The 15,535-nt window shown below is 39.2% G+C and overlaps 1 protein-coding gene across 5 annotated transcripts in view; it reads right to left on the reverse strand.

The window, feature by feature from the left end:
* DNAJC6 (DnaJ heat shock protein family (Hsp40) member C6) overlaps positions 1 to 15,535 on the reverse strand; it is a 166,866-nt gene that overhangs the window by 135,114 nt on the left and 16,217 nt on the right. Inside the window, exon 1 of one of the 5 annotated variants that reach the window (XM_019019353.4) lies at positions 14,754 to 15,093. The exons of 3 other annotated variants lie outside the window; for them this stretch is intronic. In XM_019019353.4, the coding sequence (XP_018874898.1) occupies positions 14,754 to 14,775 (22 nt within the window). In that variant the 5' untranslated portion in view covers positions 14,776 to 15,093. Of the gene's footprint in view, positions 1 to 14,753; positions 15,094 to 15,535 lie in introns of those variants that run through there. One more of the 5 variants, XM_019019358.3, reaches the window with a different exon arrangement.

Raw genomic sequence — 15,535 nt, forward strand, 5'->3', positions numbered from 1 at the left:
TATATTTTAACATTCTGACTTAACATTAATATTAACATATTAATATTTATTTATTGAAATATTTAACGTGTATTTTAATATTAAATTCTGGATTTCCAAACCAGATCAGAAATAGTCTTCACTCTGTTTTCAGTAGGTCAGATCCCACAGGGCAAGAGGGGGAAGAGACAGCTCCCACTGTTTCTTGGCCTTACCTCCACCCCCATCCCAATTAAGGCACGTCCCCTTCCCTGCAGCTACCTCTCTAAAGAGCCCTCTCCTTTTATCACTGGTTCCCAGATTTTCCCATTTATCTCACAGCAGCAGGAGTCACAGCTGGGTTCAATCTCTGCACTCCACCATCACCGCCCCTCCCCCAAAGTTGTAGAAATGTTATTCTAAATTTAAACCACACAGCACCAAACTAAAAATGGCTTTAAAAGAGGATCAAACGTACCTTGTGCTGGGCTCTTGTTAGATTTCACAGGCACGAGTTTCCCTTTTTCTCAGCATATGCAGTGAAATGATTCTTAGGTGATGAAACAAGTATCTCCAGGTTTGCAGGAAATAAAAGTGTCTGTTTTTAAACTGCCATGGGGAAGGGGATGGAGGAGGGCAGAAAGAGTAGGGAGTGAAGTGCTGACTTGCAGGATACATCTGGGATTCTGAGAATGTCGCCCAGGTCCAATGTTAGCGCATGCTAGATTCTTCCCCACCCCTTTCCTGATCAACGAGTTAGGAAAGTCAGATGAACTAGGAGTCAGAAGGCCTGAGTACAAGTCCTGGTTATGAGACATTCCCCCAATCCCCAGGTAATTTTTCCTTCCCAAGCTTCAATTCCCTCGTCCATAACATGAAGAGGCTGAACTTGATCAGAGGTTCTCAAGCTTTCTTTCTCTTTGGCACTTTTTTTGTTACTCTATCAGTAAAAAGTTCATTTTCTTTATTAAAGTATAACAGACATACTGAAACGTGAACAAACCATGTGCTGAGCTCCAGGAATTTTCACACACTGGTTTAAAAACCAGCAGCCAGATTAAGTAACAGACTATTTCTGGCATCCCAAAGCCCTCTTACTTAGTACATTTTCAAGTACTAGAGTCGGAGTTGGGGAACATATCTGAAAAGACTGAAAAGTAAGTGTCAGTTTGTTTGTCTGATTTTAAAAGAAAATTTGGAGAAATGTGAAAAACATTTCCACAATTCCACCAATCACTCTGTTGCCTTTCAGAACTATGTCACATGAATTGACCTATTTAATTTCCCTGATCATTTACTAGAATTGCCATAATATTGATTTGAAAAAGGAGACCTGAGCACATAAGTGATCAAAAACATATGAGATGAATGAGTAAATGAATGGAGCTTGCATTTGAGAGGCTGAACACATTGGCAGTGACATGAAGCACATGAGAATGACAGCACTAAACGCAGCGCGCAACCTGGGAAAGAGGCTGAGAAAATACCTCCTCAGCCACGGTAAAGGGTTTAGACTGTAACCAAGTACCCACCTTTTTCTAAGAGAAAGAATTACTTTTTAAAAAAATACTTTTTTCTTCTTTTCTGTTTCCTCCTTTTCCCTTGTTCCCCACTTCCTACTTAGCTCTTTAGAAATGCAATTATAACATTTACCTTTCCTTCACCAGACACTCCCTGTAGGGCAAGCTTATCTGTGTGCTTACTTGGAAGCTCTTGCTTACTTAGAAGCTCCAGAGCCAGACGTCTCTTCGACCAGGAGACTGCCTCGAGAGATAACAAATTATAACCTAAAGTATGCCCATGATGAAACTTACTCCCACTTGGAGAGTATCTCATGATGAAACTCACTCCCACTTGGAGAGTATCTCAAGACTCTGGCCACCTTACAACCTAGTTCTGCCCGCGAGGGCGCCAGCTCAACCACCTGGTAGATAAAGCACCAAAGCAAGTCATTGAGACCCCCACTGGCTCACCCCCTCCCCTGCATGCCATTCATGTCAAGTCCCCCTTTGAAAACCCTTGCTTTTTTGCCCCAAAAGTGAAGCACTACCCTTAAAGGCAGAAGCCTGTACTTCTCCCCCTCAACAAAGCTTTGGAATAAAAGTTACAAGATCAAGTTTTCTAAAACTTTTTGAAACTCAATCATTCAAATTATTTTGTACATTTTAGGATCATGTTGAATTGGGAGGTGAGAGTCGACAATTACAAATCATAAAATCACAAAAGTATTAAGACATTTGAATGGAGAACCAGACTCAGAAAAATTATAGTCTTTTAGTACACATATTCTCTGGAACAAAGCAACATATATTTATAAGAATTTCAGAGTACATATGAAAAAAGGTACTGACAAGCTTTTAATAAGGCAAGAAAGAGTAACTAAAAATCAACATATATCCTTTATTAAATTTACATGTTTAAAATGACATTGTTACCTTGGTTTTTGGCCTGTGATTTTTATTTTTTAACATAATCCACTTAAAACAAACAAGAAAAAAACAGACGTGTTTAACTTCCAGCTTTAATAGAGTAGGTTGTAGCAGACTGGTTCTGATGAGGGAAATTAGAAAAGCCAGATAAAATTTTTAAACATCTGTGTGAAGTAATAGGAAAGCTACTAATCAGCCACGATTTGAGGAACCAGATCTTGGAGAGAGGGGAGGCTCACTGAGGTGAGCCTGACTTTCTGCAAGCCCATTTTCCTATTTAGGGTATATGCCAATTCTTAGCATGGGGTAAGAAGCTGAAAAGCCAGGCAAGGAGCAGCTGTTAAGACACAGAGAAGCCTGCAGAATTTTAGACAGTTTCAAGGGCTGCAGAGACAAAAAGTGGAGTTTAGGACTGAAAAGGCATATCCTAGAGTAACTCACAGCCTGACAGGAGTTTTCTCCTTCAGATATTCCTGACTCAGCTGCCCAGAGCAGAGGCTAAGAAGCCAAAGAGAAAGCAAATGAAAAGCACAATGAACATTTTGCTGAGTAGAGTTTTCAGCAAGTTCACAGTATTAGAGAGACAAAAATTAGAGTTTAGGGTCTGTCAAGGGGAAGGGGTGGTGAGAAACATCTCAGACTCTCAGTCAGTTTCCCTAGGGGCCTGGGATTAGGAGAACCAGAAGTAGACTAAATCTTAAAACTCTGCAAAACAGCCTTAATTGGACTGAGTGCCTGATTGAAGTGATCTCTGTTCTACTTCTGACAAAGAGTAGGAAAAATACTCTCAACAGGTAGATGACATCATCCAGAGCATCTTCATACACAATACTGGACATATAATAAAAAATTGCCAGGCACATGAAGAAAGACAACCAAGAAGAAAAACAGAAGAGATAAAAAGACTCACAAGTGGCCCACACATTGAAGTTACTGAGCAAAGTTTTTTAAGATGACTGTGATGTATGTATTTGAGAAAACAGATGACAAGGTGAAGAATCTATTTTGGCAAAGAATCTAATAGAGGCTGGGCACGGTGGCCCACGCCTATAATCCCAGCACTTTGGGAGGTCAAGGTGAGCGGATCACTTCAGGCCAGGAGTTCAAAACCGGCCTGGCCAACATGGCGAAACCCCGTCTCTACTAAAAATACAAAAATTAGCCAGGCATAGTGGTACATGCCTGTAATCCCAGCTACTCAGGAGGCTGAGGATTGCTTGAACCCAGGAGGTGAAAGCTGCAGTGAGCCAGGATCGCACTGCAGCCTGGGCAACAGAGGGAGACTCTGTCTCCAAAGAAAAAAAAAGAATCTAACAGTAACTCTAGAACTGAAAAATACAAAACAAAATTAAGAAATTAATGGTTCTGTAACAACAAGTTAAACATAGCAGAGAGAACCAGTAAGCTCTAAGATAGGCCAGCAAAAAAATAACAAAACTAAAAAAGAAAGAAAAGGGCTAAGTATACAGAAAATGAAGGAATATATGGGACAGGGTAAAAAGTTCTAACATAAAGGTACCTGGAGTCCCAGAAAGAGAGAAAGGAACAAAACACTGTTTGGAGAGATAATGGCAGGGAATTATGAGAATTACAAAAAACCTCAAGCCGCACAGATTCAAGGACTGAAAACCCCAAGCAGGATAAATACAAAGAAAACCACACCTGGGACAAGTGTTGAAAACCAAATCAATTGAGAAAAGTCTTGACAACAGCCAAAGAAAAAAGATGCAACACCAAATAACAACATAAGACTGACTGACAGCCTGCTTTTCCAAGAAAGGATGAAAACCAGAAGACAATGGGATAACATGTTTTAAAGTGCTGGGGGAACACCTTCTTCCCCAGAATTCTATACACCTAGTAAAATTGTCCTTCAAAAGCAAAGACAAAATCAACTCATTTCCAGATCATAAAAACTGAGAATATTTGTTTCTAGCATATATGCACTACAAGAAATCCTAAAGGGAGTTTTTTTCATGCAAAAGGAAAAGATCCCAGAGGGAATACACAAAAAATCAGAAAGAAATGAAAAGCAATGAATAGGGTAAATATGTGGGTAAATTTAAATGAATATTTATTCCATAAAACAATCATTACAGTGTCCTATGGGGCTTTAATAAATGTATAATTAAAACAAAATACAATAATAATACAAAAGGCAGAAAGTGAGGTGAGGGAGAAGATAGGGTAAATGGAGTTAAAGTCTTCTAAGCACCTAACATTGTCTGAAACATGATTAAATGTAAGAAGCACTGGGGTAATCACTTGCACACGCACACAGGCACACACACGCACATACACACAAAGAAAAGTAAAATGAAAACAAATGTGTAAAGAATATGTTGGAAAGTTAAAAATAATGCTTGATTAATCCAAAAGAAAGTGGTATATAAAACAGATGGGACACAAATAAGAAACAAGGAGTAACATGGTAGCTATAGCACTTAACACATCAATAATTATATTAAATGGTTTAAATATTCAAACTAAAGACCATATTGTCAGACTAGATTTTTAAAAATTCACTTATGGCTGCTTCTAAAAGATACAGATTACATATACGGGTATAGAAAAAAGTAAAGTATAGGCTGGGCACAGTGGCTCATGCCTGTAATCCCAGCACTTTGGGAGGCCAAGGTGAGTGGATCACCTGAGGTCAGGAGTTCGAGACCAGCCTGGCCAAGATGGCAAAACCCTGTCTCTACTAAAAATATAAAAATTAGCTGAGTGTGGTGGCACACGCCTGTAGTCCCAGCTACTTGGGAGGCTGAGGCAGGAGAATCGCTTGAACCCAGGAGGCAGAGGATGCAGTGAGCCAAGATCACACCACTGCACTCCAGCCTGGATGACAGAGCAAGACTCCATCTCAAAAAAATATATAATAATAATAAAAAAGAAAAAGTATACAAATGGGAAAAGATCTACCATGTATCTATTAACACAAAGAAAGTTGGTATAGCTACATTAATATCAAAAAGGTAGATTATAAGGGAGTATTGCTCAAGATAAGGAAAGACATTTCATAATGAAGATATAACAACTATAACTGTATATGGTATGCACCTAATAACAGAGCCACAAAGTTAAGAAGCAAAAATTGGCAAATATAAAAGGAAAAATAGGCAAATCTAAAATTATAATGGAAGAGTTTGCCCTCTCTTGGGAACCAACAGAATGAGAAAAAAAATCAGTGAGGATACAGAAGATCCGCACCTCAGGATTAACAAATTGAAATAATTAACATATATAGAACATGGAACCAAACTATCTTAGTATGCACATTCTTTTAAGTACAACATATAAATATAAAAATTGATCAAATGAAGGGTCACAAAGCAAGTCTAAAACATTTCCAAGTCATCCAAAATATATTCTCTGACTACAGTGAAAGCAAGCTAGAAATCAATGGCAAAAAGAGAACTAGAAACTCCCCAACTGTTTAAACATTAAAAAGTATGTTGTTACACTACCTTATGGGTCAAAAAAATCAAAAAGAAAAGTATAAAATATTTTAAACTAAATAATGAAAATATAACAATACTTGCAGGTGTACACAAAAGCTATGCTTAAAGGATATTATATATATAGCTTAAGGGATTTTTTTTTTTTCATTGAGACAGAGTCTTGCTGTGTCATCCAGGCTGGAGTGCAGTGGCGTGATCTCGGCTCACTGCAACCTCCACCTCCCTGGTTCAAGCAATTCTGCCTCAGCCTCCCGAGTAGCTGGGATCACAGGCACATAACACCATGCTCAACTAATACTTGTAACTTTTTAGTAGAGACGGGGTTTCACCACATTGGCCAAGCTGGTCTCAAACTCCTGACCTTGTGATCCACCTGCCTCGGCCTCCAAAAGTGCAGGGATTACAGGCGTGAGCCACCATGCCTGACCAGCTTAAAGGATATTAATGTGTAGCCTTAAATGAAAATATTTTTTAAAAGAAAAGCTGAAAATCAAAGATACCAACTTCTATCTCAAAAAACTAAAAAAGAAGTCATAAGTTATAGCCAAAGAGTGTAAGAGGAAATAATAAAGACAAAAGCAAGAACTCATGAGATGAAAAATAAATGTATAATACAAAAAATTAACCAGTAAAAGATTACAGAGACTACTCAAATGTATAAGACCTTGACAATATTGCATCAAAATAAGTGAGAATTACCAGGACAATAAATAGAAATGCCACTATCAGAAATAAAAAACAAGGACAGGACCACACCACCTAAAAACATTTTAAAGATCATAAGAGAATATAAAGAAAACCTCATGTGGAAATTCAGATGAAATGGACAAATTCCTAAAAAAACAGTATTAAAACACACACAAAAACAGGAAATCTGAATAACATACACTATTAAAACAACTGAAGCCAGGCAGAGTGGCTCACGCCTGTAAGCCCAACACTTTGAGAGGCCAAGGTGGCAGGATCACTTGAGGTCAGGAGTTCAAGATCAGCCTGGGCAACATAGTGAGACCTCATCTTTACAAAAGTAAAATAAATAAACAAACAAACAAAAAGACATATTATAAAACCTTCCAAGAACAAAATTTCCAGGCCCAAATGGCTTCACCAGTGAATTCTTCCAGACATTTAAAGAATAATTCTAATATCACAAAAACCTTCCATGGAATAGAGAAATAGGAAATACTTCCTAATTCATTTTACAAGGTCAATATATCCTTGATGCCAAAATGTGGCAAGGGCACCACAACAAAAGGAAATCACAGGTTAATCTCTCTCATGGACAAAGATAATCCTCAACAAAATATTAGCAAGTCAAATACAGCAATATATAAAAAGATATCACAACCAAGTTGTTTGTTCCAAAAGTGCAGTTGGTTTAACATTCAAGAATCACTGAAATTCACCATATTAACAGAATAAAATAATCATATGATGCACATAATACAGAAAAATATTTGTTACAACTCAGAACTGATTCATGATAAAAACTTAGCACAGTAGGAATAGAAGGTAACTTCCTTAATCTAATTTTTAAGTGTCCATATAAATCCCACATCAAATGTTGTACTTAATGGTGAAAATGTGATAGCTTTTCCCCTAAGATCAGTAACAAGATAAGAATACTCATCATCACTGCTTCTATTCAACATTATAAGAGAGATCCTAGCTAGTGCAATGAGACAAAGCGGAAAAAGTATAAGGATCAGAAACAAGAAAAAACTGTCATTATTTACAGAAAAATAAACGGTCTACATAGTAAGGCCCCTAAAATCTAAAAACTATTGAAATTAATAAGTGAATTTAGCAAGGTCACTGAAATAAGGTCAACATATAAAATCAATTCTATTTCTTTCTTTTTTTTTTCTTTTTTTTTTTTTTTGAGATGGAGTCTCGCTCTGTTGCCCAGTCTGGAGTGTACAGTGGTGTGATTTTGGCTCACTGCAATCTCCACCTCCTAGTTCAAGCAATCCTCCCACCCCAGCCTCCCGAGTAGCTAGGATTACAGGCACACACCACCACAACCGGCTAATTTTTTTTGTACTTTTAGTAGAGACAGGGTTTCACCATGTTGGCCAGGCTGGTCTCCAACTCCTGACCTCCGGTGTTCTGCCTGCCTCCACCTCCGAAAGTGCTAGGATTACAGTCATAAGCCACCGCACCCGGCCTAATCAATTCTATTTCTACATCCCAGGAATAAACATTTAGAAAATGAAAGTCTAAAGTGCCACAGAGAGTCAAATATCATATGATCTCACTTGTGTGTGGAATCTAAAAAAGCCAAACTTACAGAATTAGAGAATCAAAAGGTGGTTACCAGAGGCTGGGAGGTGGGGGCATGGGCAGGGAAAGGGGCAATGCTGATCAATAGGCACAAAGTTACAGTTAGACAGAAGAATAAGTTTTGCTGTCCTATTGCACAGCACTGTGACTAGGGTTAATAATAATGTGTTGTATATTTCAAAATTACTAAAAGAGGATTTTAAATGTTCTCATCACAAAGAAATGATAAATATTTGAGGTGATAAATATGCTAATCGGCCTGATTTGATCATTCCAAAATGTAGTAGATTTCTATCAAAACATCACATTGTACCCCATAAATATATACAGTTATCGTCAAGTCAAAAATAAAAATGAAAAAATAATAATGTATTTTAAGTTAATAAAAAAAATTAAAAACAAGGTCAAAACTTGAGACTGTAGGGGCCCTCAACAGTTATGCTAGGAAGATTGTCCTGCTGAGAGAATATAAATAAAATGTTTAAAAAAAATTTTGCCAGGCGAAGTGGCTCACACCTGTAATCCCAGCACTTTGAGAGGCCAAAGGTGGCGGATCACTTGAGGTCAGGAGTTGATGACCAGCCTGGCCAACATGGTGAAACCCTGTCTCTACTAAAAATATAAAAATTAGCTGGGTGTGGTGGTGTGCACCTGTAATCCTAGCTACTAGGGAGGCTGAGGCAGGAGAATTGCTTAAACCTGGAAGGTGGACGTTGCAGCGAGCCAAGATCGCACCACTGCACTCCTGCCTGAGTGACAGAGCAAGACTCCATCTCAAAAATAAGAATAGTAAAACAAAAAATAAAAATGTAAGTGGCAGTAACAATAGCATAAAAATAATCAACGACCAGTAACATCACTTTAGAGATTTATAACCCTTATAACCCAGTATATCTGCCCTTTAAAGAGGGTAATTTATACTCAGCTCAATCTCATTGTTGCAGACTGCTCTAATCTTTATTAAAGAAGCCATAAATACCTTATTGAACCTATAGTCTCCAAAAGTTTTAATGTTGGTTCAAATTATTTTAAAACATTTCTGGGTAAAAATCAAGTCATTTTGTAAACTCTGAGTAACACAAATACATATAAAAATATTTTGTATTTTCTTGTTTGGTATCTCAAAATGAAATTTAAAGATGAAATAACCTAACACAAAATTAAACTATGCATATGTATATATATATATATATATATATATATATATATATATATATATACACACATATACGTTTCAACTGTAATGTAAAAGAGAAGTGAAATAAGTTATTTACAATAAAGCAACATGTATTTCAATATGCAAATGCTCAGACGACTATATTAGAAAACATAATTAAGTAGGTAGCTACTTGCACTTGTATATAGATTTTATGATTCAGGTGTGTTGTACTGGTGTCTAAAACACAAGTGGCATTGCTTTGGGTAAGTGATTTCCTGAACAAAATTCAATATAATCTTCCTTAGATTTACACAGCATTTTTAATCCTGGAAGTTTCAGTGTACAGTGAAACCAATTTATGTTCTAAGCCCAGAAAAGTATAGAAGGTTTTACTACATCTTCAGCAAAACATTTGAAAATTGCACAGGACATGAGCTAATTCATCATTGAATGGAACAGTCCAGAACACCGGAGGGCACTATCATTTCTAGTTTCTGCCAGTGGTAGCGCCCCTCAATCATATGACCATCAAATAACATACCTGCAGATTTCCAGTGTGTAGCCCAAAAAGCAATACCACACCCATTGATTACCACTGGCATAGACCAGTCTCTAATCCCAGCTTAACCACATGCTACCCCTGAAGCTTTGAGAAGTCACTCAGTCATTTACAGATCACCCCAGCTAAAGTATCATTTCACCAACTCACCCAGTCACATGCAGCAGTGACAAAAATCCTTGAAAGAATTTGAGTTTTCTCTAAAAGTATCAAAGTAGTCAAGATGTTTAAGAAAAATCACAACTTTTTAAAAATTTTTTACACTTATTTTGAATTACAGATTGGAGGATGAACACCACACTATTTTTTAATATTTAGAGCCTAAAAGTCTGAATCTGACCCTGCTCAAATCCAATTAGATTTTGTAATAACTTCCAGTGAAAAGTTATCTCAGGAACCATTGGCATAGACAACTTTTTTTTTTTTTTTTGAGACAGGGTCTCACTCTGTCACCCAAGCTGGAGTGCAGTCTTGCTATCTCGGCTCACTGAAACCTCCGCCTCCCAGGTTCAAGCGATTCTCTTGTCTCAGCCTCCCCAGTAGCTGGGATTACAGGTGCATGCCACCATGCCCGGCTCATTTTTGTATTTTTAGTAGAGAGGGGGTTTCACCATGTTGGCCAGGCTGGTCTTGAATTCCTGACCTCAAGTGATCTGCCACCTCAGCCTCCCAAAGTGTTGGGATCACAGGTTGAGCCACCACGCCCAGTCATGACAACTTTTAAATCCTACTATTAAAATGTTATGTGTAACTTTGTTTGCTAAACAAATGCCATGTTTGCCATTTTAAAATAAAATCTAGAAAAATAACAGAAAAACTGGAATGAGAACTATTTTCTTTGACCTCTTATAGACCAAAAAAAAATTCACCCAAATTTTCAGTCTTCATTCTTATTATTTTGTGCCTCTAAGACCTTGCTGCATAACATACTCAAAGAACTTAGTAAAAAGAAAATTTGGAGCTGAATTTGAAGAGTTAAAATATCTGTTTTCCAAATAAAAACAACCTAAAAAATTAGTCAAAAGCCATCATTTTCTAAGGTTCACATCTCCCTTTTTATATAGGTAAGTTAATTCTAAAAATGTTGACAATTTTGTTAAAAACTGTAATTTTACAGAGTACAGTGCTACTTATTTTCAAGTACTTGCCTACCATGTGAATGGTTTTGGAGATAAAAAAAAAGACCTGATTTTGAATCATGGCTCTGCCATTAACTAGCTATGTATCCCTGTACAAAATTCTTAATCTATTTCTTCAAAATAAAATACCACCTACCTTGCAGTGTTGTGACAATATGTAAAGCACCTCCCAGAGAGCTTTTCACATATTGTTCATTAAATAGGAGTTATGGTTCTTATTGTTATAATTAGCTGTCATGTTTGCCAATATCTACTTATTAACTCACTCAACTATTTTCTTTTTAGTTGCCTTATACTTAATTTCTTTTTCCTGGCTTGCAAAACATTTTGAGATATGCTAGATCAATGTTACACAATGTCTTTTGTATTTAAAAACCTCACTGAATTGTCCCTAAGATGAACTAAAAAGATGGAAAAGGCAGGCAGGCAGTTCTTAAGCCACAAGTCAACATTTACTGAACCACTCATGTGATGGTAGCTTACAAAAATTCACTTTCTGAACTTGCAACATCCTGGTGATTTCTTTGCCCCATCAACCTCTTATAATTTTACCTGATTCTCTTTTTCAGTCTTTACAAAAAGAATTGACTTCCAAACAATTCATAATATTTTAATAGTTTTGCTGTGGTCCTTTTCAACACAGAGACTCTAATTTTTAGTGTTTTTATGTCTTATATTCAGGACACCAACTGGTAATTTGGGACCCAGGAATGGCTCTCACGGTCTGGTTGCTATGGTCACACCTACACACACACACACACACACACACACACACACACACCGCCTCACACCATACACTTATCTGGTCTCTGTCAACACATACCCATCTCCCAGCAGCCCTAAAGGGATACTTTGCTCTCAAAGAAATAGGCTTGGAAAAGGCCTGGGGGACCTTAGAAATACAGTAATTCATAACCTATTTGGAGTCTTAGAATCCTTTAAAAATCTGAGGAAAACTATTGACTCTCTCTTTCTCTCTCTCTCTGTCTGTATATATATGCATATAAAGCTGCATTTCACAGACTCCTTGAAAACCATTACTGAGCTATGATTTATTTCAGTGTTCCTCAAACTTCTTTGACTGAAACACAGGAAAAAAAGAAAACCGATGTGATGTCAGAATACGGTTTATACCCACATGCATAAAGATAAATATCTACAACAGAAGTTTCAGGAAACAGTAGTTACCCCTGCTATGTGCAATGATTTCTGACAGTTTCTGTTCTACTTCATCGATCTAAAATGTTGCCTAAGACTCACTAAGTTGCTTTCTCACCACTCACAATCTGAAAAACAGGAATCTAGTCTAATAGCTCTCCATTTTAGCGATAAAGAAACTGAGACCCAAAGAAATAGAGTTCTGTCCTAGGTCACAAATGAGTTATAACTGAACAAGCCAGAGCCTACCAATCTTGACTCCCAACCCAAGGCTCTTCCCAGTACAAAGTAAAACAAAAATTCTAAATACCGGCCAGGCACGGTGGCTCACACCTGTAATTCCAGCACTTTGGGAGGCCGAGGCGGGTGGATCACCTGAGGTCAGGAGTTCGAGACCAGCCTGGCCAACATGGTGAAACCCCATCTCTACTAAAAATACAAAAATTAACCGGGCGTGGTGGCATGGGCCTGTAATCCCAGCTACTCGGGAGGCTGAGGCAGGAGAATCGCTTGAACCTGGGAGGCAGAGGTTGCAGTGGGCCAAGATCGCACCATTGCACTCCAACCTGGGCGACAGGGCGTGACTCCGTCTCAAAAAAAAAAAAATTCTAAATACCAACTCTCCTTAGAAAAAGGCTGGGGATCTGAGCTTAAAACACACTGATACACTGAGAAACCAGGAGTGTTTCCATTTCAAACAATGTTGAATATTAACCTTAACCTGAGCCTCCAATTCAAGCAGCTTTAATTTTTTTTCTAAATCATGTCCATGGCCTAGCATGACTTGGCAAATAAGCAATTTTTTTTTTTCTCTCTCCAGAAACCCTTTCTCCAACCACTGAAAACAACACAGGAAAATCCAACATTCTTCCTAGAGTTAATTTTAAAATACTTTGATTTCACACACAGGTAATACCTACTCTTAAGATGCTGGCTTAGAAACAGGAGTGAACAGGTCCTCTTCCCACTTACCAGGCACATGCATAGCTGTTTTCTTCCCCACTAAGGCTGCTTCATTAAAATTTAAACGTCAAAACCACATAGATCAATACGTGGCTGTGAATGATCCAGAGCCTATGAGATGTTAATACAAACACCACCAGCTACCTGGCCCTTTTGAAAGCCTCAATTATGGAAAGTGGGATTGTTTAAGAGCCTTCATTACAGTTTCGTAGATTAAAATACCATTCTCTCCATTGGCATTAGATTGTGAGTGGGTTTTTTCTTTTTCCTTCTTTTTCTAATGTTGAATATGTATACATCATTGCCCACCACGAGGTGGGAATCCTATAACAAGCCAGAGACGGTGGCTGACTCCCGAGGACTGGAGAAGGCCAAGCCCCGCGGCGCTGCGCGCAGAGAGATTTGGGGCCTGCGTTGTTGCACGTCTCACCCAAAAAACTTAGCTCCGGCGTGGGGAGGGTCGCTGCGCGAAACCTGCCCAACGGGCTGCGTGCCAGCCCCCACCTGCGCACCCAAGCCCCCGAGCCCAAGGGGAAAGCGCCGGGGCCTCCTTAAAACACAGCGCACTCGAAGCGCAGACTGCTGCGCAGCGGCTCGCACGGAAAGCGGGTGAAAAGAAAGGGGGGGCCGGCGAACCCTAAAATTAGCGTTCCGGAAGCAGGGGCCCGGCACCGCCGCGCGGAGACGGCGTCCTCCACCCGGACGGCCGCGCGAGCGCTCTCCCCCGGGCGCGCGACCCCGCTGCGCCCTTCCTGGGCACGCGGGCCAAGAGCACGACCAGCGCAATAGGAAGGAAGGGCTCCCCCTGGAAACGGGATCGGGGAACACGTGTAGCCTCCGGAGACCTAGGGGTCCATCGCTCCTCCCCCAACTGCGGCAGAATATTTAAGGCGCCTCAGAATTTAAAACCCCAGAATCCTCCAGAATGCTTGTTGTTGAACTTAAAATTTGGTTGGCTCATTTTTCGGTTAGCCCTTTCCTTTTTTGAGTTTTTATTTAAATTCGTTTCTCTCTTCCCCCATCCCTCCAACAGAATTAGAGTGTTGGGAGGTGAGGGGGAGGTAAGGTGTGGAGGCTGATGGAGTGGGGGTAGTTTACATCCCAGCATTTCTTTGCAAGATAAACAGTTCTGAAGGTCAGCGACGGCTCCCCATGGAGCGCTTCTAAAAAGATTAATGTTCATTAAAGGATTCTCCGTCAGCGTTTGCCTTCAGAACCCAAACTGTTTTAAGTCCCAATTATTTCAGATATTCCAATTCTAATAATGCATTGAAAACCTGTATATTCATTATTAACTATTGTGAACACCCCCAAAATAAAATTATCAAAAATCTGGGAGCTAGTCTAAGGAAATCTGTGAAAGCTGTGTTACTCAGCCAAGATTAAATGAAGAATGCTAAAATAGAGTTATATTTAGGACTATAAAAATGGAAAGCTGAATGACACAATATTTGGAAACTAGAAGCTAGTCATTTTTTAAAGTCATCATGTTTATTATATAACTAGAATGTTAATATAGGTACGGTAATTTTAAACTAGCCATTAATACAAACTAAATATGTCTGTGGAGTGACATCGCATCCCTAGCATCTTTTAGCCTTTAGCCCTCTCTTAGCCATCTTTCTGCAGTCCGCCCCTTACCTTTATTTTCAGAATCTTTCATTCTCTGCTTCCTCCCTCTGCTGCAAATGAGCAGGAAAGTCCGGCTGATTCTGCAACCCTGACTTTTGATTTGTCATTCACAGTCAGCGGTCTCGGGGGCGAAGTCTCTCAACGGAGGAGCACTCGGGCTATGATAATTGCATGCAAGTCGGTGTGCGGGGTTATAATTTTGCTTATGCTGGAGCGGAAAGGATGGGGATGAAGGCAGACGTAAACACAAATTCCAAAACATGGCATGGAACCGGATCTGGAGCCGAGGCTTGCCTTTCCTTCCCTCAGGATAGGGAATCAACTGTTTAGCGCCTCCTCATCTCTGAATTGAAAGGGGAATGTCTGTGCCATGCACCAGGTTTATTTTCAGATGGTAAGTCAGCTTTGGAGGAGGATTCAGAGCCCTGTACTTTCATTCATTCATTCAACATTTATTTTACCTCTCTGTGGACCAGGCTGTATGCTAAGTACTGGGGATACAACAGTGCACAGGACCAGCCCTCGGTCCTCACGCTGCTCACAGGCTGTTACAGTACAGAGGCATATAGGGCAATATAATGGGCTGTGTCTGCTGCATGGACACAGGTTATTGAACCCATTTCACCCAGGCCTAAGTTGATACTCAAGGAGGCTTTAGTGACTGGTTGTAAGCCATTGAGTGGCAGACTAGGAATATGTATGAGGATGCCAAACCATAACACCCCTCTGTTGGGGAGCAAGGAGGATTCAAGTAAATCTTTCAGTCATTCAATTCAAACTTACTTTGAATC

Source organism: Gorilla gorilla, chromosome 1 (genome assembly GCF_029281585.2).
Source record: "Gorilla gorilla gorilla isolate KB3781 chromosome 1, NHGRI_mGorGor1-v2.1_pri, whole genome shotgun sequence".
Classification (NCBI taxonomy): domain Eukaryota; kingdom Metazoa; phylum Chordata; class Mammalia; order Primates; family Hominidae; genus Gorilla; species Gorilla gorilla.